This window comes from Porites lutea, chromosome 14, assembly GCF_958299795.1.
Source record: "Porites lutea chromosome 14, jaPorLute2.1, whole genome shotgun sequence".
Lineage (NCBI taxonomy): Eukaryota > Metazoa > Cnidaria > Anthozoa > Scleractinia > Poritidae > Porites > Porites lutea.
In genome coordinates this window covers 269495-293937 of record NC_133214.1, presented here as the reverse complement: position 1 = coordinate 293937, position 24443 = coordinate 269495, and the positions used below count along the sequence as shown (strand labels likewise).

The following is a 24443-nucleotide window of genomic DNA, read 5'->3' as shown; positions in this document are numbered from 1 at the left end:
TTCTTGCATGGAATAAATTTTTAGTAGCTTTTAGAATTTATATTGGTGAAGGATAAATGAGTGTGATATTCAAACGTGGTCCCAAGGTGCAGGGCAATGGTTCGGTAATATTGGACCCTGAGGTGTAAATACACATTGATCGTAATAAACACGATTTAATTTAAAACGTAGATTCAGTTTCTACTATACTATTCATAAAAATTCAAGATCAATTTACGACCAATTGGAACCTATGTTTTACCCTCTATATATCCATTAAGTAGGCCAAACGTAATTACAAATTTTTTCGATCACTCCTCAAGTAGAATTATCTTTTTATCACTATCACACGAATTACCGATTTTATTCTAGCTCTACTAATCTTTTTTAAGTCAGTTGATCTTTCAGGGACTTTCGCGTGATAGAAGAACTAGAAAGAAATATTATCAATTGATAATAGACAAGCTGCTAACACCTTTTCGCTTTTGTTTAAAAGCCAAAATAAATCAAGCCAAAGAGTCAATAAAGCCATTAACTTTCGTCAATATCTCATATGGCCGCTTTAATATTTTGTGGAGCACGTTAATGGCTGTCTGAAATAGTTTTTTGTACTGTCACTTAAACCAGGTTTCATGTACTCGGGCGCATTACCGTACATCCTCCTCGTATGTGGCTGATTGCTTTGAGATTATAAATCAGTTCCACCTCAAGCAAATCAATCGAGCTTAAACTCAAGGAAGCTGTGCATATCAACAAGAAAATGCCTGATCTCAGTCAACAAGATAATCATGTCAACTTAACACTACACTTTAAGCTTTGTTTTTTTTTTACGTTAGCTAATTATGCATGCTTCCCTAGGTTGTTATAAATTTGTGAGACACATCGAAACATGTTTTACTGACACTGAAATTCTGAAAAAAATATCGTGATGTTTTTTAAAACTGGCGAAAAATATAGGTCCACAATTTTGTAAATGTTCACTTAAAAGGCTAAACATAAGCATTTTCACCAGTAGTACACATGAACATTAGTGTAAGGGTGACCTTTTACTTCTATTTTTGTATATACTGGGATTTTCCGTATTTTTTTATTGTATTAAACTGTCGCGTGCAACCGAAGGCTAAAAGTGTGAAACCATTGTGGCCCAGAACATTCCCATGGATTCTGTAATACTATTCATCATGTTTAACAAGGTGGTTTGGGTCTGAATTGTTCATTCAGCTGATTCCTTTTCCGTAATGTGTTCTGTACAGAATCGGCATCGGGGCTTCTTTTTAGAGCATCCGATCTTCGCTGCAGATATATTTTATGGTTTCTGGGGATCTTCCGAATAGACTCATTGCAGTTTTAGCATGAACTAGAAAAACTGTTCTTTTTTTAAACAAGTGAACAAACTTCTTGTTCCCTCCTTTGCTGTCGAAAATTATACGTATAATGCAGGTGTTGGTTATAACAAAAGCTTTAACATTATTACATGCAAGGCGGTTTTAGCGTATATTTAATAAAATTGACAGAGTGCAGGGAATCAAAAAGCCTTCGACTCATATGTCCTTTCCATGATCGAGAGGATATTTGCTGTACTAACAGGCAAGGGAAGACTGGTGCGAATGAGCCGAGAACATGCGAGAAGAAACTGGTGAAGAGATGGAGCGAAACGAACAGATCACGTTTTATCATTAAAAATGCCTTATCATTTCTGATGAAATAAGTTAAATTTAAACTGCACCATACACTGAAGTGCTGAAAAATCAGTAACTATGAATTTTCAACTTGGAAAATTGAATTTTTTAATCGACCCCAACAACTCGAACCCCCATTAACTCGAACTGTTTATCGTTTCCCTTCAGGGTTCGAGTTTCCTGGGTTCTACTGTAATTATGAAAGATCCTCCCCAAGAGACAAAATAAGAAAACTAAAACATAAAAGTAGCAAACATTTTAAAAGGAATTTTATGCGCGCGCGTTGCTTGAAGAGTCGCATTTGCGCGTGACAAAACACCATTCTGTAAGCGCGCTCAGGGGAGCATGGGATCCTGAGCGCGTTTGAAAAATGAAAAAATACTATTTTTTTTATTTATTTTATTATTTTGCCACACACAATGAATTACAAGAAGAATAAAAACGATAATAAATAGGTTAATTAACATTAAATTTAAAATTTGTACATTACTTGGGAGGAGTGACTTTGGCGGGGAAATCTCCGAGAAGCCGAGCTTATGAGGAATAGAGAAAGGTTTAGAGCAGTAAATATAATGGAATGTCGGGGATAACCTCTGGTGAAGAGAGTTACTACCAATACAACGATGTTAACGATCTGCGTTGTTCACCCGGATCTATGCGCATGTCAGCAACAAATATTTCCAAGAATGATTCTTGTGCCGTTGCGCGGTCTTGTGGGAAAATTACGAAGACTGGGTTCTAACGTCCATTCACATGGCGGGCAACTAAACAAGATGGCGGACGGAAGAAGCTTTAGAGAAGTAGCACTTCATAGTGATAGAAATGGTGGAAAGACGGCTAATTTTACGATAGCAACCACGCTGACAACAACAGTAAAAGATGAAGATTATGCGAAATCACACGTTGGGGGTGGATATGCGTATCGAGAGAGTGGGCTTGCGGACGCTGTCACGAGAAACCGCTTTATTTTCTGGTCGGTACTTTAGTTTAAAATATAAGCTTAATACCTTTTAGCTGAAGCTTTTAACGGGTGATACTTAATGCAGATTATGCTATGCTCGGAACTGTTACGTGTAAGTACTCACAAACCATTCGTCACAAACAAACAGCTGTTAAGTCGAAAATATGGTAATATGAAAAGCTTCATTTAAACTAAAGTAGCTGGCGGAGATATCTTATCTTGCAGATATTATAAAGCTCATCTCATCCAAATCTAAGATGTGTTGGGAAAACGTTGTTTCCAAATTGTACATAATCATGATAATTATTAGAATTTTTAGTTCTGTAGGGAATACGACGTTTTTATAAATTAACATAAATGTTTCTTTTTTGTAGGAGAATAACAGACAATGTTCTGCATTTGGTTGAACAATCATTGGATTACAATCTCACTGGGAACAGCCTTAAATTACAATTTGCTGGTGGTTTTCTTCTGCCAGCTGTGTACATATTTGAAACCCGTGCACACATTAGTGTTTTAGTGGCCACAACTAGCAGTGTTCATAGGATTGTGTTTCCTCATCCTGAAAGACTTCACAGACATGCAAGTTCTTTTTGTGTCCTTTTTAGTTTCATCTTGCGAGTGACTCTATAACTACAATCAGCGACAAAAATTTTGTATTTAATAGTTGGGAGTATTCAAATAGGGTGATTTCAGAGAACAAAAGAATTTGCCCCCCTCCTCTTCCCCCTCTGTTCAAAGTTGGGGTGTTTGCTGTTTTCTGTAGGTAGCTTGAACATCGGCACTACATTGCATGGGGAAGATGAGGGGGGAAAAGCTATACTTCCTCCTTTTGAAGTCAGTAAAATGTAAGAAAGCCCAGTTTACGGCAAAGTGTCTCAGCTCATTTTGTAGCTGATTGTAGTAATATATAAAGGTTAGGGAGTGTGGGTGAGATAGAGTGAAGGTCAAAATGTTCTTGATCCAGCACTGTGCACTACAAAATTTTCATGTGATATGTCAAAATGCACACAATCAGATATCAAGTGATAGGAGGTCCAAATGGGCGTGATCAGATTGTGTTCCATACATTCCATCCAGTCTTGGTTAAAGTCCAAATAAATTCTGGCTTTATACAAGCCGCATCTGTGTATTAGTGTTATTGAGAAAAATTCTATTTTACGGCAGGGCTTTGCCTTATCTTCTTCATCTGAGGGCAGCCAGCAATCAATCTTCACTGACTTCTCTCCTCATGACCTACAAGAACCTTGTAACACTGCGACTTTTTCTCATTCTTGTTCAACATTCTCAAGTTGGCTTTGTCAGGATGGAAATTGCCTTTTTGCTTTAGCAACAGGAACAGGCATGATCTTGTTGATTAAATTGCCACCTCCAGGCACTGATGGTGAGTTAAAATAGCAGAAATAGTTATCCCATCCATGTAAGCCGTCTTATGTTTTAAAACCTTTGATAATGGACTGATATATGGAGTAAGGTGTTGGTGGAGGTGGGGGGGGGGGTACTCCCCTACATGGGCTATACGGAATTGTGCCGCTGTACAGGGTATGGTTTTTGACCTCGCTGTCCTAAACAGGTTATGTAATTTAACGTGAGTCTGTCAAAAAGGTATTGCCTGCACTATTGATTTGATTTGCTACATGTAGATGAATTTTGTTTGTACTAATAATACAAAAGCAGTAACCATAACGTGAAAACAAGATGGCATACATTTTGTCCTTTGTCCTAAACAGGGTAATAAAATTGAGGGTGTTGTTCTAAATGGGATTTTTCTGATTTGCTATACCTTCCTACACCTGTTGATTAGCCCTTCGATTTGCAAGCAGAGCAGTCTGTAAATTTGGTGTTTAATGTTGGAATGTTGAAATAAAACAATAATAGTAAATCAGTCATGGGTAGTTCCTGGGTCAACTGTAATTATTTTTCAGTGACAGTGTAGAAGGGGCTGGGGAGGTCTTCCTTAAACCTTCCGACCCCTTAAATTTCTGACATTCTGTTGACTTGACTAGACATTTTGTTTAAAACTGTAAGTAGACAAAATGAAGGAACCTATGAAACTGTGTTCTCAATTTAGCAACTATACTTGCTTCTATTTCTAGTACAGAGCTGATGTAAAGGTTTTAAGGTTTAACCAACTAAACTACTGTAGTTACATAAAATGTAACTTATTGGTAAAAACACTTTATACAGGTCAAGTTGAACAGTTTGAGTTACAACAAGCAGGAATGATTCAGCGCCTGTGGTCAGGTCTTGTTCCCACCAGTCTCAGAAGGGACATGCTAGCAGCTGATGCTGTAGTGAGTTTGGTTATCCATCCATTTGGGAAACACATGTGTGTGTTCACACTCTGCAGAGACCTGAAACTCAGGATCTGGTCTTGTCAGGTGAGATATCAGTGTGTGTGTACAAAAATCTTATTCAGCTCAAATATACTAAGAAAATTAAAAATGTATTTTAGAAGCAGGGAGGTCATATTCAGTGTGAAATATTCTTGTTAATGAATAGCTTTTACTTTGGTTACGGGGTTTTTTATATCTCTGCTTGTGTTAACAACTACACTGTATGTACATGCATGTCAGGTTTAATTCATTCCTTGTTTCTTTTAATCTATTTATTTCTGTGATTTAAATCTGTAGGATCAAGCATGTATTCATGTTAAAGATCTTTTGGAAGACATTTCTGATGATGTTGATGTTCAGAGCTCTCCAGGTAAAGAAAACATTCACAGCCACAAGGATTATGATATTGCCATTTAAGTTCATGCAGCTCACAAAAGAATCAGCGTAATGTTCTTGTGTTGACTGTTGGTAATATTGATCTGAGGCTGTCTTTAATGGAAAAAACAAGAAAAATTATCAATTAGATTATCAAAAAAACCATCCATCTTGAATGTCAATCTGAGCTAAAAATGCTTATTCTTCCCAACAAGACAGAACTGAAAACTGTTTGCCCAGTGCATAGCTCTTGCTTCCTTTAAGATGTTGTACTCCAAAGAAATGAAGATAACTTTACAATGTACTTTAACTTCAGGAAAGAATAATAATATTATTATTATTCTTTGCAGCTCAAAATCATTTGCTTCGAAAAGTGGTGGATCCCGCGACAGGAAGATTTTATCTTGGGTTGTTTTTGAGTATAGCAGATAACTCTCAGGTCAGCTTTATGGTAATAGTTTTTATATTGATATGGTGATAACTGCTTTGTGGTAAGTGTACTGTTTGCTGAATATCTGTTGTATGTGTTTTTATCTTTTCAGTTCTGTGTTTATGAAGTAATAGCAGCAAAAGAGGGAATTATTCTATCACAAATTTCATTCTCATATTTTAAAAAGGTAAGGTTATTGTGTTAATCCTGACAGCAATGAACAGGTCCTTGTCCATGACAACAATAATGAAGAGTGTTCACACAAACTCTTCTAGAAACTTGTTCTCATTGTATAAGCATTGATTTCAATTATTGCAGGAGGGGGTGCACCCTTCTCTTGCTCTACTTCGACACCAATAAGCCACATAGTTTTTTTTTTGCAGAATACCAGTTGTATTAGAAAACTGCAGGTCATCTCAGGGGGGGGGGGTGCGCACCCCCTGCACCCTCCCCCTAGATCCGCCCCTGTATTGTACCGAGTAATTGTAATAAAAATTGACTGCTTGTTCCTAAATTTAGGCATGTTTGTGAAGCATGAAAGTCAGATGTCAGCAATTTCTTTCAAATTTTGTTTTTTAAAACCAGGAGAATCTTGTTGACTTTGCCGTGACTCCATCCCATATTTGGACAGTATGGAGGAACACAGAGGGTGAAACAATGGTGTATGTCAAACCCAGTGAAGGGTAAGGGATTTTATTAGTTGAGGGGTAAGAGGAGTGCTTATCCATTTACACTGCAGGGCTGTCCTACAGAACATGTAAAAAAAATTTAAGTTACATAAGTCTAGTAACATGGGAAAAGTATCTAGTGATCTGACATTTTCTTGTGGTCAAGATATCAATATTACATCGACCAAAATAACTACAGTAGAACCTTGATAACTCAAACTGGAATAACTCGAATTACCTGCTAACTGGAACTAAATTTCCTTTCACTGAAATTTACCCCGATAACTCGAATTCCCCAGTAACTGGAACTGTTTTTAGTTTCCCTTCAGAGTTCAAGTTACCAGGGTTCTACTGTATGGCTTACATTCCTAATTAGCAAGGCAAAATCCATGGCCCCAACCCTAAATGACAAGTCTGTACTAAAAGGACACCCATCAAGAATGTAGGGTGTCCAGAACTATGCAAAATGTTTTGTGGCACTATGCAGGGTGAAGGAAGTATACACTCATGAACAACAGAGAAATTAAGTGCTATTAGAAAACTTATACAAAAAGATGGCATAAAGAAAAAGAACAGCAAAACTTGTGTGTGTGACAAATGTGACAGGGCTCTTACTATGACTTGTGCTGTTGGTCCTCTTTAAAAATATCTGTTAATGTCGTAGTTCCTTTCGCTAGACTTTACAATAACTGTAATAAAATAAGACAACAAACAGATGGCGTAATGGGGGGAACACCGCTCCGCAATCGGCGTGGTGGACGACTTCCATAGCGTGACCATAAAGCCTTACTTATCTCCCCGGCGCTAATTTACACGCGCCGGATCGGACAAGTTCAGGTAGGTCCGAAAGAAACAAACTTAATACGGCCTAACACTCCACGGCACTACGAGCTGAAACCTCCGGCCAGCATCGTGCAACTTAATGGAACGGTGTAGGCAAATATTTTGTTCTGGGAACTTTATCTTATCAGCACTACGAGCCGACTCTGCCGGCACGTGCTGGAATACAATCAAATATAAAAGTTTGCGTTAAAATCAAAGCTTGGGGAAGTCGCCGTGAGACTTAAACCGAAAGCGAAAGAAAGCGGTGAGCCCGTGTTTATTGGGAACCGCAACAAAGCCTCCAAAGGGAGGGAAGGGTGGGAATTACAAAACTTTAGGACGGTTGAAGTAACCAACTTCGCAATACAGCTCGGAATGAGGCACAGGACTTTTACTAGGCCTTTTATAGTCCGAGTGCTATCACAAGGTAAGCCAATGAAAAATACTGTACTACAGAACAGAACGTGCACCTAAAGTGCTCCACGAGATATGCATGAGGAAAATTATTTTTACTAGCCATACAAAACGAGCGATACATCAGAAACTAGCCTCAACTGCAACAAAAAACAAGGAATGCTATTGTATCAGTAGTTTCCCAGCTATAGCCGTGATTTTACGTACTACCCAGTAGTTTTACCCACCACGAGTAAACTTCTACGAGATTTGATAAGGGCTATAGCATAACACTGCGTTACATGTTGTTGAGTGAGGGCGTCACGCTCCATTAACTGCGTTTTACAATTGAGTTGTAAAACTTTCTATAAAGGAAGGTGAAGTTTCATTCAGGTTAGATAAAAGTTTATCACTATCTTTCAGAGGTGGACTGCAACAGACAAGTTGGACAAGAGTGTTTTTAGAACCTACAGATCACTTTGATGTTGAGAGTGCAACCTACAAAGAACATAGAGTGAGTCAACTAAGTAGTCTTATCTGGAGGGAGCAGCTGCTTGATGCAAATTTGGACCAGGGGCTAGGTGCAGTGTTTGCAACCCTAAAAATACCTACACTGTTTCTTTCTGAAACATTAAGACCTTGTCTAGAACAAGATTGTATGGAATTGTATGTCCTTTTAAGGACAGAGGGGCAAAAAATGTAACCTGTCTAGCAGCCACCCTTGTACACATTGTACAAGGCCAAATAAGGAAGTATCCCCCACCCTCCACCCCAGCCTTAACTTGTTCACATGGTCCCACCCTACAATAGAAAGAATTAAAAAGTGAGGAAAAATGTTTTAAATTCTGTTGTTTGTTAACAGCCAAAATCTGAAACACATACAGAAAGCATGTTTTCCTGTCTAACAGGGAGCAAGTGTGTCACAGTGGTGAGAGCACTCGCCTCCCACCAATGTGGCCTGGTTTCAAATCCCGGTGTCGACGCCATACGTGGGTTGAGTTTGTTGTTGGTTCTCTCCTTCGCTCCGAGAGATTTTTCTCCAGGTACTCCGGTTTTCCCCTCTCCTCAAAAACCAACATTTTCAAATTCCAATTCAATCTAGAACAGGTAGACGAAGAACCAATATGTGGATTTGCTAACTCCAAATCGTTATTTATTTATTTTATTTATATATTTATTTCCTTAATGGTGTGTTTTGTAAGTTTCTAACTTAGTTTCTGGGTGATCTTCTCCTAGGAAGTGTATCTGGAGCAAATTTTCTATCCTGGAAGGTTTTCAAATAACACCATTCTGAAGGCCATGCAGGTTTGTCACTTTAAGCACTTAGTTCTATAACTTACTAAGTCCCAGTTACGCATGCTCAATCTGCATCTCATTCGATAATTGGGTAGCCTGTGTCTTGTGTTCAAAAAGGGAACCTGAGTGTCAAATGAGTGTCCTGTGGCTCTCTATTTCCACGAGGTGACTTGAAGCTTGCTTGCTACATTGGTAACCTGTGGTTTGTGTAGAACTTGATCTGTTTACTTCAATGCATGCTGATTTTAATAGTGTAAAATTTGACGGTTTTGGGGGATTTTAAATAAAATTTCAGTGTAATGATTAACATTAAATTTGGATAAATTGCAATTTAACAGATTTATCGTCATCTACCAGTTTCAAACATTGTCAATGAAGTTGATGAGACAGTTTCAAGAAGAGACCTTAAACAGGCTGTAATCAATCTTATAGACTCTGAGGTTTGTGTTTTAAAAACACTTTTACTTTGAGGCTGCAACAAGGCACAGTAATATTAAAATGTCATCTTGCCTTTTTTATCGTCCTTCTATAATAAGGCACCCCGATCATGCTTTCTATTCATTTTGTTCTTATTTCTTTAGATTCAGATGTCTGCTCCAGATTATGAGATGCTTCATGATCAGTTTAACAGTTTGCAGCTTCATTGCTGGTCCAAGTTCTTCAGCTATGTTGTACAGTACCATCAAGTACGCTTTGTCATACTCATCTGATTATCTTAATGTTCATATTAACCATTAATGAAAAATGGAAATGAAAGTTATCACCCACATGAACTACCACTGAGTGATGGTGTTTACATAATGGTCACATGTTAGTGATTGCCTAGCCTGTGTATTGGCATCTCCTGTTTCCTTAGAAGTAAAGTAAGGGAACTGTAGACCTGTCTCTACTAGGTTTGATAAGACCTCTTTTACTTTGAAACTATTTTTCTTGTCACTAAATTGATGTTAGATCAATAGTATTCCATTTCTGTTTACAAGCATCATATTTTGTGACATGACAAGGATGTCTGCTAAATTAACTTGCTTTATCCTCTTTCCTTTCAGGTTGCGAGTAAAGTCTTGGGTATTTTTGTTGATAACAACACAGGTTTGGTCAGTTTAGTTCGAAAGGTAAATGTTGGACTTGAATCACTAGTTTTTTTCATGGCATATGATGTTATAAGATTTTGTTGTTGTTGATGATGATGACAATGATGATGATGATGATGTTAGTGATGATGGTGATGGTGATTACTATGATGGTCCTTGTGATTATGTTGTTGGTGATGATTGTGATAATGGTGATTTGGCAATGATAGTTACAATACATGTAATGGTGACGACAATGATGATTATGATAATGATGGTAATAATAGTAATAATGGTGATGATTATGTCACTGATGATGCCAACAAAAGACAGTACCACCTGTATAAAATCAACTGTACTACACTATGAAAGAAAACTAATTTAGTATTCAGATGGAGAATGTGTCATTAACATCACTGTGCTGTTGTGTAGGATATGCTGTCTTTCTTGAGACCATGTGATCTGTTTGAAGAAGTCCACCTTTCCCCAGAGCCAATGGATGTATCGCTTCTTTCCCAAGAGCCTGTTGCTGGTTTGTTCATAATTAATAAATTTGTTAACTCTTTGTGGCTACTGCAGCCAATAAAATTAACATCTACTAGACATTGATTTGTAATGGTCTTTGCTTTTCTGTAGTAACTGGGACTTGGACCAAAATTCAGCTGGGAACTTCAACTAGGATTTGGTTCCCCCTAACAATAACAGTAATACAGATTATTCTGGCAGCTGGTTTATTGCCATTTGTTTGGAAATTATATTGTATCTTTCCTTTTCCCTGATGTTAAACTACAATACTATACTACACCACTCCCCCAATATACTACCGATAGTTTGATTTGACTTGTCCTGTTGATACATGTTTGTGAATCATTGTTGGTAACATAAACTCTTGCATTGTTATTTGTATCTGCAGCTAAAGCCCTGAAGACGTCCTTTGTAGATTTTTGTAATCTTATCAAAATGGTCTCACAACAGGTAAGATACAATCCCAGTTCCAGTATATTCCTCCAGTTGATAATCCTGTCACCACGGAGTTATATTGTGGAAGTGACATTCAACCAATGCAGCGAAACCAACCTTCCCTTGCTTGCTCCTCTTGGTTTGTTCAATAGTTTTGCAATATTGATATTGATCACAGAGCACGGATTTAGCTTTGTGGGAAGTTTTAACATTTTTACATTCTTTTTGTTTATTCAGCTGACCCTAGAACAAATGTTAGCATTTGACAATGATGTTAAATATCAGCTTAACCCTGCTATAACTGCAGATCACATTGCTACATTTCTCTTAACCAGTGTAAGGTAAGTATATAGACTCCAGAAAAGAGTAGAAGGTTTCTCTTTTTCACATTTTTTTGTATGGCTGGTGTAGTTATAATTAAATTTTAACCTTGCTCGCCACAGAGCCCTTAGTAGCTCAGTGGTTAAAGCATTCCACCTAGAACTCAGAGGGTCGTGAGTTTTAGTCTTACCTGGAGCTCAGAATTTTTTCAGAGCTTTTTGGTCAGAATTCTCTTTCTTCCAAATAAATATTAATAACTTTTTGTGGACTGAAAATTCTTAAGCAAGTTAAGTTTACTTTTACTTAATAGTAATATTTAACTTTATTAAATGGCAGTGATGATAGTGATGGCAGTGATTTGGAGCAACAGCAGGGTGTGGATGGACATGCTTTGTATGAGTTTCAGCAGGAGCTGGAGACCAGGTACAAAAGCATTTTGTTTAATTAAGTTGTCATTGGGGAAAGGGGGATATAGATGGTAGGTGCTGGCAATGAGTAGTAAGGCACAGGCAAGCAAAGTAAGTGGGTGCAACTACTTGTAACGAAGTAACCATAGCAATCTAAAGAATCAATGTCTACTAATATTGGTACAATCAAACCCCTTTCGTATGGACACTGAGGGAACCATAGAAAGTGACCATATTAAGCAGGTTGAATCTAAATAAAATGTACGGATTTTTTTTTCCCAGGGACAAAGGAAACTGTCCATGATAATGAGGTGTCCATATTAAATAGGTGTCTGTAAAGCAGGGTGAGACCATAACACAATTGAAGGTTAAAAGGTGGTAATCCGAGTTTAAAATTAACGTTAAATTAGAAAAAAATAATATAATTTTTGGAAATAACAAACTATTCTCTCTTTTAGTTTACATAAGGTCAACCATTTTTTCAAGTGTCTGGATTTCCTTCTTCAAGGATTAGATATTCAAGGCATAGTGAAAGATGGTACAGGAGATCAGGATACTGGTAAGATTTCACTATGGTAACACAGGTAGACATCAAAGCTTGTACATATAAGTTATTTCTTCCTATAAGGTGTTAAACAGCTGGGTTCTCATTTATGTGGTGTTATGTTGTTGTTGTTTTAGGTTTGTCTGATGCATCTCATTTAATGGCTTGCAGCCATTTATTCAGCAGTCACTTGTCTTTGTCTCTCCTCTCCAAGTCTTGTCACCAATTAGTTACATCCCGATTGTCGGTGTGTAAACACCTCCTCGTGCTTCTAAGTTTGGTAACAAAGCTTGGCATTCATAAGGTAATTTATATAATTTTCATCTTGTAAGTACCTCCAGTTGTAGCAGTAATTTATTATTACTATTATTAACAAATTGATAAATTATTAGGAAGGAGCTGTAGTATTAATAATACAGACAACTGTAGCAATGATTTGTCAGGGTTTCACTGATTTAAAAGTTGCAACTTCATCATAAATATTAGAGTATCATAAACAATGCCATAGGAAAGTGCACTGAAATTTGGTTTGCATTGTCATTTTTATTTGTTTATCCAGATTGGATTAGAGGTCAGGACAGCAGGGGATGTGTCATCAGTTTATATTCCACAGACAGTGTTTTTACTGAGGTCATACTTTGCTCTTCACTGGATCATGGAACAAATTGTCACTCCTACTCCATCAAATGCTATGTAAGTATCCAAGCTTAACGACTGCTTTGCAGATTGAAAAATTTTGATGCATGCGTAAATAAAATTTCTAAAATGAAGTAAATAAACAGGATTCTGGTAAAGCCTCAAACTTTCTATTGGTGTAGCTTAAAGGAAATTTCCATCATGTTTTTGCTAATCTTCCTCTCAAGGAGGGGTGTGGATGTTTTCTGGAAAAACTTTGCATAATAATTGTCTGTAAGATACCATGACTAAAATTACTACTGACCAAAAATAATTATTAATAATTCTTGCAGAGAATCAAACTTAAAACAGTTAGCAGCCCTGGAAATAAATGATGGAAAGGATTCAAAGGCAGTTTTTGGTAAGACTCACACTGCTAGACCTCAACTTGTCTGTTAATCAAGAAGTTAAATTTGTTGTGTTTTTGCTCTCCTCAGATGACCCTTCCCTGTCTGTTGGGGAGCTCTTTCTTTGTGGTATTGGTGGTACTCAGTTGAGGAGGCATCTGGCTCATGTACTCAAGGAAATGCAAGAGCAAGATCCACAACTCCTGTGGTCCACATACTTTAACCAAGCTGTTTACACTTTATTGGACCTTCTGTATCCTTTGCACTCTGTTATGAATATTTCATTAATTTGTTTAGTAAACTAAACATTTCCTTTACTATTTCCTTCATTTACTAATAAGGTTAAAATTAATTTGCATACATCACATTCCTTTTGCTCATATTACCGAAGATATACCTGGATCCTTTGTGCTAGGGAAAAGCAATATAATATATCCCTTTGCTACATCCCGGGTGTGCCCTGTATGAGTTTGCCCTGCTCTCCCAATTTTTTTTTTCTGGCAACCCAGTTGTAACCTATATGGGAAGGGACAGTGGTCATAGTCTATCTTCGTTATAGGAGACAGTACATCAAGGCATCGTCCAGTTAAACTTTTGGCCCCGGTTGTTCAAAAGGTGAATAGTGCTATCCACTGGATAGGCAATTGGATTGCCTAACACTTATCAACTGGATAGCAATTTATCTGGTCAATAGCGCTATCCAACATTCAAACAACCAAGGCCTGATCTTTATTTGGAGTCCAATAAGCTGTTTATCACACCATCCCTTTAGTTGCAAGTAAGTTTGTGTAGTTAGGGTCATCACTGCCTGGTTGCCCCTTGATGGGATGTTAATCTGTTGTGTGTGTACCAGGTTTACCTGATAAGGGAGGTAAAAGGTAAAGGTCCTTATTGTAGGTCGGTAACTTGTAACAGTACAAGAAGCTCATGATGCATCTATGTAACCCTTTTCTTTCCATCATTGCTTTGTGATGAAAGAAGTCAAAACAAGGATTTGAAGTCACAAAGAGAACTTGGAACCTCCTGTTCAGAAGGCCATGCACTGACTGTTCTTATCCTTGCTCCTCAGTACAACTCTTTGTCAGACCACTATGTCAGACCACTGACCTTGTAATAAAAATTCTACTGTAACTATTACTTTTGAGTGTGTACCTTAACATAGTTGACCTAATAGTTGGCCTCCCAAGGAGAGTGTGCTCTTTCCTGAGTTCCTGCTGACCAGTTATCAGTATCTTCACATTCAAGAGTATGCCCATCTGATTTGCTACTGGTGTGACACCTGCCAATCATCTTGGCATTTTCTACTGGGCCAATCACATTTGGTGCTGGGAGAATATCACAAAGCCTTGGGATACTTTTTGAAGGCTGCAAGGGGTATTGGTGAGTATTGGGGATTTCTCTATTTTATTCTTTTCCTGATCATGATTAACTGTAGGTCACATGGCCTCTCAATGGTATGGAAAGTATTGCACCTACAGTTATGAGAATAACAAGAAATATTGCATTAACACAGTGGCGGATCCAGGCCCCTCCTTATTTTTAGACCAAAGTGAGGCCTGAAAGGCGGAAAAAATTTTTTTTGGAGACCCCCCACCCCTTATCTAAGGGTCTGGATGACCAGCCCCCCCTTATCTCAAGGTCTGGATCTGGCTCTGTAACAAATGATTTGATCAGTTGTCAGCTTAAACTCTAGACAATGTTGTTGTAAGTACACTTTAGTTGTTGTTTGAAACTTAACTGTGCTTTCTACCATGTATTGTAGGCTCAAAAGACTCCCTTATGTCGAAGGTTCTCCAAACTGATGCCACAGACATCCCAACATTACTTGTCCTGTTTTATGTAAAGGTCGGTGAAGGTACCTAGTGTTGCATGCTTAAATATTTTATAGTATATTGGCTTGGTTGACGTAAGAATGCAAAGTTATACACTCGGTGATTAACTCAATGTAGGAAGCACCCCTTTGTGGATATTTTAGCTTTGTTACCTGCAAGACTAACAAAGTTTAACTAACTGTGTTTCACCAAGGATTGTTTAATTTAGAAGTTCACAGAAAAGTATAAGTAAGCTCACTGCTTAAAACCGTAGATCCAGATAGTAAGGTATCTGCATACTTCACCGTAAGCAAAACCAAGTGCAATATCTGACATCCTTAAGAAGCATTTTGCCTTTGTAGTTGTTGTTGTTAACTTAGCAGTGTATATAATTATTTTCAACAGGTCATGAAGTTGTTTGAACAGTTTGATGCTCCTGACTATGTCATCCAAGTAGCTCATATTGCTCTTGACTTGGCTCCTCCTGATGATTCAAACATAGTGAGTACAGTTTACAGTGTTACCAGCCTACTTAATGTCTGCCAGCAATGGTGAAGCTAGCCTGTATGTGAGTGTGTAGGTCACCTAAAAGTCATCATAGGGTCATCATAGGGTCATCATGCCCCATCATGGTCCTCTAGAAGCTCCAGCAAACAGCTAAAATTGCTGTCTAGTTCCATTGTCTTTCATTTAATTTTTGTTTCCAACAGTTTTGTTTGATTAATGCAAATGTCAGTCAATAATGTGTAACTAAAAGTTTATCCCCTGGTTGCCAAAAATGCATTGAAATGCACTTTTCAGGAAATCTCCCAAAAACATTTCCCTTGAGGATGCCCCAAGATTCATCCAATGAAAGGGGGTAGTCCCCTTCAAATACCTAACCATACACAGTTCTGCCACATGAAAGACACACTTTTCAATCTGATCAGTTGTCGCTTATTTACCAATGGGTGCAGTCTGGAAGAGTTGCATCTTGAAAAAAAAGAAGCTTAGCAAGTTGTGTTCAGGAATAGGTGCTGCTTGTAATTAGTTGTTCTGATGGAAATCAAATCCATGTATGTCAAGGTGTGGCAGAGATTGAGTTCCTCTTTATATGGGTGTGGTCAGGAAGAGGTTACCATTTTGCAGGGTGTTGTTACCATCCTCTTAAGATAGATGTCTCCTGGTTCAGCAGAAGTAAAAAATGAGGGGGGAGCTGAGGTGGGCGTGGTCATTTGTGGCGGCTTAACCAATATTGTTTGCTGGTGTTACATTTTCAAGATGGTGGTGGCAGTTGTTATTGTCAAGTTTTATTTATTATCTATATTTTTAATCGAACCTGTCACCTGCAAGAATGGTCTTTAGTTAAGTAGTAAGTTACAGTAAGTTTTTCAGCTGTGAACAAAGTCTACCAAAATAATACAAACTCTAGTAAGCCCTGCTGATCTTATCCAATGTACTGTAATGGAAAACTTAGTAAATACATACAAGAGGTGTGGATAGATGGTTGTATTTTATGTCAGGTTGCTGGATATGGATAAAGTCATCTTTGGTGCTTAATTTGTTACTTTGCTTTCTTTTTTCTTTCCAGCCTAATCTTTGGTCAAACATTTTCAAGCATCATCTGGAGTTAGGACAAAGTGATCTGGCATATAATGCATTGATTGCCAATCCTGATCCTGTCAGGTTAGTCATTTTGTAATTGAAGACATATTCCTCATATCACAGGAGTCTTGCTAAGTTTAAATGAGCAAATTAGATTTAACTCAGTCATTAACAATTAACACTCCCATTCTGGCTATTTTGTGTAAGATGGTCATATTTTCAACAGTCTGAATTAAAGCTCAATCAAGCTTTGGGTCATGTTTGGCTGGATTTTATAGGTAATTATAGATTACTGTGTTGATAGTAGATGATTTTGTTCTTCTCTGCCTGACCCTCTTCTCGTGATGTCAACCACATAACCATGATTTTTTACGTTACTGCGTAATTACTAGCTGTAAACATATGACAATGCTTTTTGAACTTAACTCTCAAAGTGCCAACTTTAATTTTCTTCTTACAATAGCAATATTGTTAATCAGGAGAAAAGGTTATGAAAATGAATGAAGGGATCACCATAAGAAAAAATGCTTCAATCTTCTTAAAAAATTTCCTCTCAACCAATTCTTTATGGATGTGTATGGAGAGGAGGGGGCTTAAGGGGTCAAGGCAACATCTTACTGATGTTCTATACTTTCAGACGACGGGATTGTTTACATAAGTTCATGGTGGTTCTTTGTGAAAGAGGTGAAACTCGTAGACTCATTGAATACCCATTTATCAACCTTCAAGATGAGGTACTTGATACTTAATGTATAATAAGGCTTGCAAATGTTGTAATTATGCTCAGTTTTAAGGTGATGGTTATGTAGATGATTGTATTCAGCTTGATTTGTGTGATCTGTGCAGAGGAGAGGTCGGTCTAATGGCCTTAAAAATACTGAAGGCTTCGGATGCTTTTTTTTCTTTTTAGTTTGAAGATATTGTGGAGTCCCATGCCCGTACAGTAGACATAACAACTCACAATTACTATGACATGTTATACGCTTTCCATGTATTCAGAGGAAACTTCAGAAAAGGTAAGAAAACTTTAAAATGTCTAAATACTAGCAGAATAGATGGTTTTTTAAAGAAATACATCATACCAGGGTTGTCCAATCACGGATGTGTTTCCACTATAAGAGAGCAAAACTGATTCAAGTAGGCATTGGAATGCCGATAATTAGAAAAGGAAATACTTCAAAAAAGCAGGAAAGTGTAATTTGTATAACAAGTACAGTGTAGATAACTAGAAATTACCGTTCATTAAAATATAAGTCTAAAAAATTTGTAAATCCAAACTTTGTTGAGTTTAACAGTTTCCTTTTAAGGTATTTTAACAAAACGCGTAAGTGCTTTGCTTACAATTTTCTGTTGGGTACTGCTACCTTACATTTATTCTGGTATGTTGCAGCTGGATCAGCAATGTACGAACATGCGATGAGACTTGGTCAGGAGGTCTCTGGACTCGATAGCTTACAAAAACAGGTATTGGTAAAGCTTACTATTATCCAATAAGGACTTTGCAAGAGATGAAAACTTAACACAACAAGGAGTGTAAGAGAGGCTATAGAATGATTAAAATGATTTTTATTTCTGAACGTCGTGTACCTTGGGTTCCTGTGCTGCAACAGTAGCTTGAGCAAGTTTTCAGTCCAGTTTGCCGGGTTACCTATGTTTTCTTTGGTGTGTGGCAGGGACGAAGACAGCAAAGAAAGTCTAATAATGCCTTAAGATTCTTGAGAGAAAACGAGTGCCTTGGCCAATTTTTCACTACTTTCTTTGTTTACCTGGTCTTCCAGGGGGGAATTTTCTCAGCTGACCTAATCCATATTTTCAGTAATGGTCTCTCCTCTCTAATTGAGAGATGAGGAGCTTCTTATTTGTTTGGTGTTTCGTTTGGTAGAATATTATCGTCTGTTTCTTTCTCAATGACTTACTGCTGTGATTTTCATTTTAGGCCAAATGTTATTTAGCGGCAATGAACGCTCTTCATCTTGTAGATCCGAAAAATGCGTGGATCGTAAAACCCTTAGACAGAGTTGAAATCAACGTAAGTTGTACAAGGTTCATTAACAGTTTAACAAACAATCATAAAGGCGTGGGAAAGCATCCTTAGACTATGCTTTGGATTTTAAAACACAATAAACAGTACCACTGGAAAGTACTGCTCATAAGCTTTCATTTAAATGGTCACACCATAGGATTTCGTCCACAGAATCTATTTATTACTCAACTGTATGCACAAGGTTCTTTCGTTTTAATAACGCGTTATAAACGACCACTTTACCCTTCATCTTAGTAAATACTACAAAAAGAAGTTATGGGTTAAATGCCTCCTATTTATCATTTCATAAATCGTCGTAGAAGCCTGTTGAGCCCCCGAACATGTCTCCGAAAAGAAAGCAAGGCGAGGAAGGTGACTTGCCCTACCCAGGTCATAAAGGAGCACCTCGGAGAAAAGTAACCGTGCTAGAGATGAGGGACTTGGAAGGAGAGTATCTATTGGTTCTTGCCAGGCTGCAGTTGATCAAGATTGATGCTGATCCTACTCATGCAACAGGTTAGAATGAGGATATAAATGTCTGTTTTTGTCCATGGATGAGATGTAAGCCAAACGTAACACTGACTAGTAAATTATTGTAACCCAAAGGATTTGATACAGAGGACGTACCTTCCTATCCTGAGTTTAATTGTAAAAATGTGCTTGTGCAGTTGTTTGCTTTAATACTTGAATTGTTCGCTGACAGAGACTCCCTCCAATTCGTTTGTGAATGTGTCCTCTCCCAATGATGAACTAGCATCCCGTCCATGGAAGGGTAGTATCAATATCCCAGTTTTTCATGCCACAGTTAGCACAAAAAGAGAGGTTACACAGGTGCTGACTGGGCTTCATGTGGCTTCTGATTGGCGGCACCTGACTGTTTGCTTCAGAGTTGAGGGCCTCACCTATCTCCCCACGTGTTTTCTTTTGCCTCTTGAGCTCCCCTCCCCCCCTTGCCAGCAAGCGATGGGTCATCCAGTTTGGCGCTATTGATCACTTCTAAAAAACTGCTGTTAACTTGCCAAGGTTCAGTGGAATGACCACGCCCTACAAACTACTTTCCCACATAGATAAACAGTGGCCCATCCGCCACCACCGCCCTTATAGGATTTCAGATTTTCTGAAAATATCTCTTCAGGGGCCGTCGTTCTACGTGATTTCTCGACTGGCCTCTGGTAACTAGATATTTTTAAGTTGAAAATGAACTTTGTTTTTTTGTTTGTGTTTTGTAGGTCCTCTGCTGTCACCCCAGGAAAGTGTTGCATTATTGACGCAGGCTGGCCTGTTTGATAACGCCTTCACTGTAGCCTCACATTTTAACTTGCCAAAAGAAACAATATTTGAAGGACTTGCTTCAAGGTAAGGAAGTACAAGTCCCTCGAATAATTTGGCATTTGAAAATCGGTCTCATTTAGCGAAGCATTTTTTCTTAACGTCAAAAGCAAGCTGATGTCATTCCTTGGAGAAGTTACTTGTTTTATTTTTATTTTTTTGTTTCGTAACAGGTGTGTAAAGTTATCTCATCAGGGGACTGCACTTACCAGGTAATTAAACAACACTTAGTACTCACAATACAGAAACGAGAACTTTTTGCTACTATCATTAATGTGATATATCAGATCAGTTATCATTTTCATCCAAATAGAGCTCCCACAATTCAGAGGATGTTTAAATAATTTTACTTGCATGTTAGGCTCTTTTATCTTTTGTCTCTTGATAGTCATTTTGCTATTGATTGCGACGTTTCCACCGTGTACTGATCCGTACTGCAGGTCTTCATCAAGCGATGGTGTAGGATCATTAGAACTAGAGCTTATCTACACCATTTGCCTGATGAACACGTGACCAGCAGTGCACATGCGCTGTGGACACGTCGTTATCAAAAACAAAATAACTATCATCGTGAAGCGAAGGCTTAGCGAGTTCTATCATACACTTTACTTCTAGAGGCTCCTCGATATTTCATCTTCTTTCTTGTAGAAGTTTTGGTAAAATTCACTCCTAATACGCGGGTAAGATTGTATCGCAGCCTGTTCACTACTCCCCCCCCCCCCCCCCCCCCGACGTTTCGTAAGTTCTACGTACGTGATTGCCTCATTCTCCGTTGGTCACTACTGAAAATATAGGTCTTATAGGTCTTATAATAATGCAAACCACTGTCTATTATTTGCAGACAGGCTGAGCAGGACGCTTTGGACTGGATTTTATCCAATGACCTTGGTGAGGCGCAGGTTTCCGGTTATAAAAGGTACTGAAGGGTGCATTGTATTGTGCGGTTAGTCGGTGAAGGCTTGTAATTTGAATGATTTAAAATATTGTCGCCCTAATAAACTATTCTTGTTTTTGTTGTTGTTACAGTGTTGCAGATCAGGCCTGGCAGCTATTGAAACTCTACCTTGACAGGCTTGGATCACGTGATGGTTACGTGTATTACAGATGTGTTGCGACTAAACTGCTGTCAGCTGGCGCCACACTGCCCACGTGGCTTGTGAATGATTACAAGGTGAGATCAGTGTGAACATGTCGTCCATCGGAAAATGACACTGAAATGAAGTCTGCATGAATCGAAAACTAGAACCACCTTGTACAAAATGATAAGCAGTACCACAGTAACTCATGAATGCTCACTCCATAGGATTTCATCCACACGACTCAAAAGTTAGAACCACCTTGTACAGCATAATAAACAGTACCACAGGAAAGTACTGCTCAGTAGCTTTCATTTGAATGGTCACACCATACGATTTCATCCAAAGGTCTAAAAGGTAGAACATTTGACTGAACAGTGCCATAGGAAAGTACTGCTTTATTAGTTTGATTTGGATGGGGTTTCAAGTAAAGGCTGGTTTTCACTAGCGACGGAGTCGGAGTCGGAGTCGGAGTCTGAGTCGTAAGCGGACTCGTAAGAGCGCTTCTGACCTAGTGAAAATCAAAAATCGGAGTCGTAAGCGGAGTCATAAGCGCGACGGAATCGGAGTCAAAAGAATCAGAACGTTTCCATTTCTTCCGACTCCGCTTACGACTCCGTCGCTTACGTTCCGCTTATGATCTAGTGAAAAACAGATTGTCGGAGTCGGAAGCAGAAGCGGAAGGATAAACCAATCACAATGCACGTTCCCACGCTTTGTGATTGGTTTGGTTCTTCTGCTTCTGCTTCCGACTCCGACAATCTGTTTTTCACTAGATCATAAGCGGAACATAAGCGACGGAGTCGTAAGCGGAATCGGAACGCTGTTTTCACTATATCATAAGCTCTACGCTTCTCATTACGACTCCGACTCCGACTCCGTCGCTAGTGAAAACCAGCCTTTTTAATTAATGGATAGCTTCTTGAGTTTGTGCCTTTTTTAACAACAAGGTTCATTACAGTAAAAATAACTCCATATCCATGTACCTTATTTGACAGCGAGTCAATGCTCCTGAATTACTCCGCTTGTACATTAATTACGATCTGCTGATTGAAGCAGTCACACTCGCTGTAGAATACATTCAAGCTGTTCTTGGCAACGGCAAAGAATACTTCGGTCTCAAGGTAAACACTTTAACAACAATGAATTTTGTCCTTATTTAATCTTGTATCAGAGGAAAACCAGTTCTAAAATCTTAGACACGATTTCCGAACGCTTTGAGAGGGTTCAGCTTAGTTACCGACCATTTCCGGCTTGGTATCGATCATTTTTGGCCGATTACCAGTTTTTGTTTAAAAAGTGACCTATAATTGACCTTTTTTTAGCTTATATGTTTTGTTTCCCCATTTCAGCCACGTGATGTAACCCCAGAGATCTGTTTCTTTCACTTATCGTCCTATGTTCGTGTATCCACCTGGATATGTATGCATAATTTATGAAACGACAAAAGGCATATTCCGTTGAGAACATCATGTGTTCTGAATTGGGAGAGCAAAACATGCATGCTAAAAAGATCTATAGGCCATTTGCACGATCATTTTACCACTACTGCAACCAGAAGCCATTTCGTTCTTCCTTTCACATTTAATCCCAGTGAGGTTAACAAGACCTAATTTGCACAAGAAAGTGAAACTCTGATGGATTCTTGTAGTAGAAGTCAGAAGACGTCATCGTACAAATCGCCTATTCAAACATGGTACCATTTTACCTTTCTTTGTACTGCGTTTTCTGTCTGTCTTCTACAGTGTCAGGTTTGTTCATTATTAACAAACTGCTTTAGGCCTCAGTATCACTCGAAAAATGTCATATTCAGAAGAAATCACTGACGTCAAATTACTTTATTCCCAGAATGCCTTGCACGCTACTAGTCCAAGTGTGTGGCTTCCTTATACGGCAATGGATCAGCTGTTAGTGCTGTTAAAAGATGTACAACCTGACTCAGAATTAGCCAAGGTACGTCCTGTTACGTCAAATACTCTTCATTTGCTCTTTTTGAACCGCCGTCTGATTCTAGAATTCTAAGGGAGACAAATTTCCAGTTTTACAACTGACAAAAGCCATCATGTGGACCACAGTCAGTAGTATTATTAGACTTCCTGAAGGGTTATCCACCCGTGGGCAAGGCTATAGCGTTACAGGAACTTAGGGGATTAACATATCATTGCACTACTCTTATGCGCTATTTGTTTGTCTTTTGTACAGGCACGCGACGAGCTTGTAGAGCAGCTTGACACATTTCATGATCAAGTTGTCACGGTGTCACGTGACATGACTACAGCGCAGTGGAAACGTGCCCAGCGGTCTCACGCAGCGGAGGCAATTCCCATAGAATGACCTCATGTTTTCGAAAAAAAGACTTAGTTTATAATCTGTTATAAATACATTTTGCCCTTTTTTGTAAATGCATACAAGATATAAAAAAAGATATGAACAGGCCACGAAAACAAGTCAATCATCTGCGAAAAAAATAACAGACACTTTCATTTCTTTATACCGATTAATAGGTTAAAAAAAAACCGTTAATGTTTCCGTTTATACTAAACCAAATATATATGCCAGTTGTTTTCTTGTAACAAATTTTTGTAAACTATACTTTTTAGACATCACTGAAAACTAAACCAGACTAAGTCGCATTCTTAAATGAGTAATGAGGCGAGGGAAGACTGATTATATAAAGTGATTTGCAGATTTAGTGGAACGACAAAACCTGACTCCTTCGCTCTCATTACTCACTACCTAGCAGCATCCCTCCCTTTAGTTTATTTGTAATCATCCCTTGTCAGTTTGAACCCTCTGTATCTGCAAGCCAGGTGTTGAGCGGATAACTAACAACTCCTCTGTAGTTAGGTTGAAATAATAAATATCTTTAATCTGTCTCTGGACTGGATGAATAAATTACTTCTCTGGACCGAAAGTGGGAGATGAAAGCTTTATGGAAAGGATTGGAAGGGACTTTTACGAGACTGACAATGAAGATCCGTAACTTTTGACGCTACCCGCATGAACAACTTCACAGCTAAAACAACGTAGCTTTTAAGTAGCTAACAAGTTGGCAAGCTGAACAGTCTTCATAAGCAAAGTTGTATGTATGTAAATACGACATAATTTTAATTAGCATTGTTCGAGCCGTATTACACCCGGAAGTCCAGAACTTTTTTCAAAATTCTTTACAAAGGAATCTGCAAAGAATTAATGCTCAGATCACTACTCTGGGTTTGCTCTATATTTTAAATGCTGGTAAGTGATATTTTATTTTCAGTATACTGGTCATTATCCATTCTGTTCTTCCGAGATAACTTTCGATCCGATATTCTTAATAATGAAGTCCCGGCCAATATTTGTAACACGTGCAAATGA

General features: G+C 38.3%; 1 protein-coding gene across 1 annotated transcript; it reads left to right on the top strand.

Moving 5' to 3' along the window:
• Positions 1-2420: 2420 nt before the first annotated feature.
• On the top strand, positions 2421-23960 carry LOC140924285 (nuclear pore complex protein Nup160-like). The gene is made up of 38 exons (XM_073374316.1): positions 2421-2631; positions 2994-3201; positions 3787-4003; positions 4807-5000; positions 5253-5325; positions 5681-5769; positions 5873-5947; positions 6346-6443; positions 8067-8157; positions 8880-8948; positions 9278-9379; positions 9521-9625; positions 9986-10051; positions 10442-10541; positions 10923-10984; positions 11207-11310; positions 11627-11713; positions 12156-12256; positions 12379-12545; positions 12801-12934; positions 13210-13277; positions 13354-13516; positions 14438-14643; positions 15026-15108; positions 15480-15575; positions 16645-16739; positions 17296-17392; positions 17569-17674; positions 18049-18122; positions 18595-18687; positions 19002-19197; positions 19911-20037; positions 20184-20222; positions 20852-20926; positions 21037-21181; positions 22085-22210; positions 22935-23039; positions 23289-23960. The coding sequence occupies exons 1-38, from the start codon at positions 2432-2434 to the stop codon at positions 23418-23420; spliced, it is 4368 nt and encodes a 1455-aa protein (XP_073230417.1). The 5' UTR covers positions 2421-2431; the 3' UTR covers positions 23421-23960.
• Positions 23961-24443: the final 483 nt, after the last annotated feature.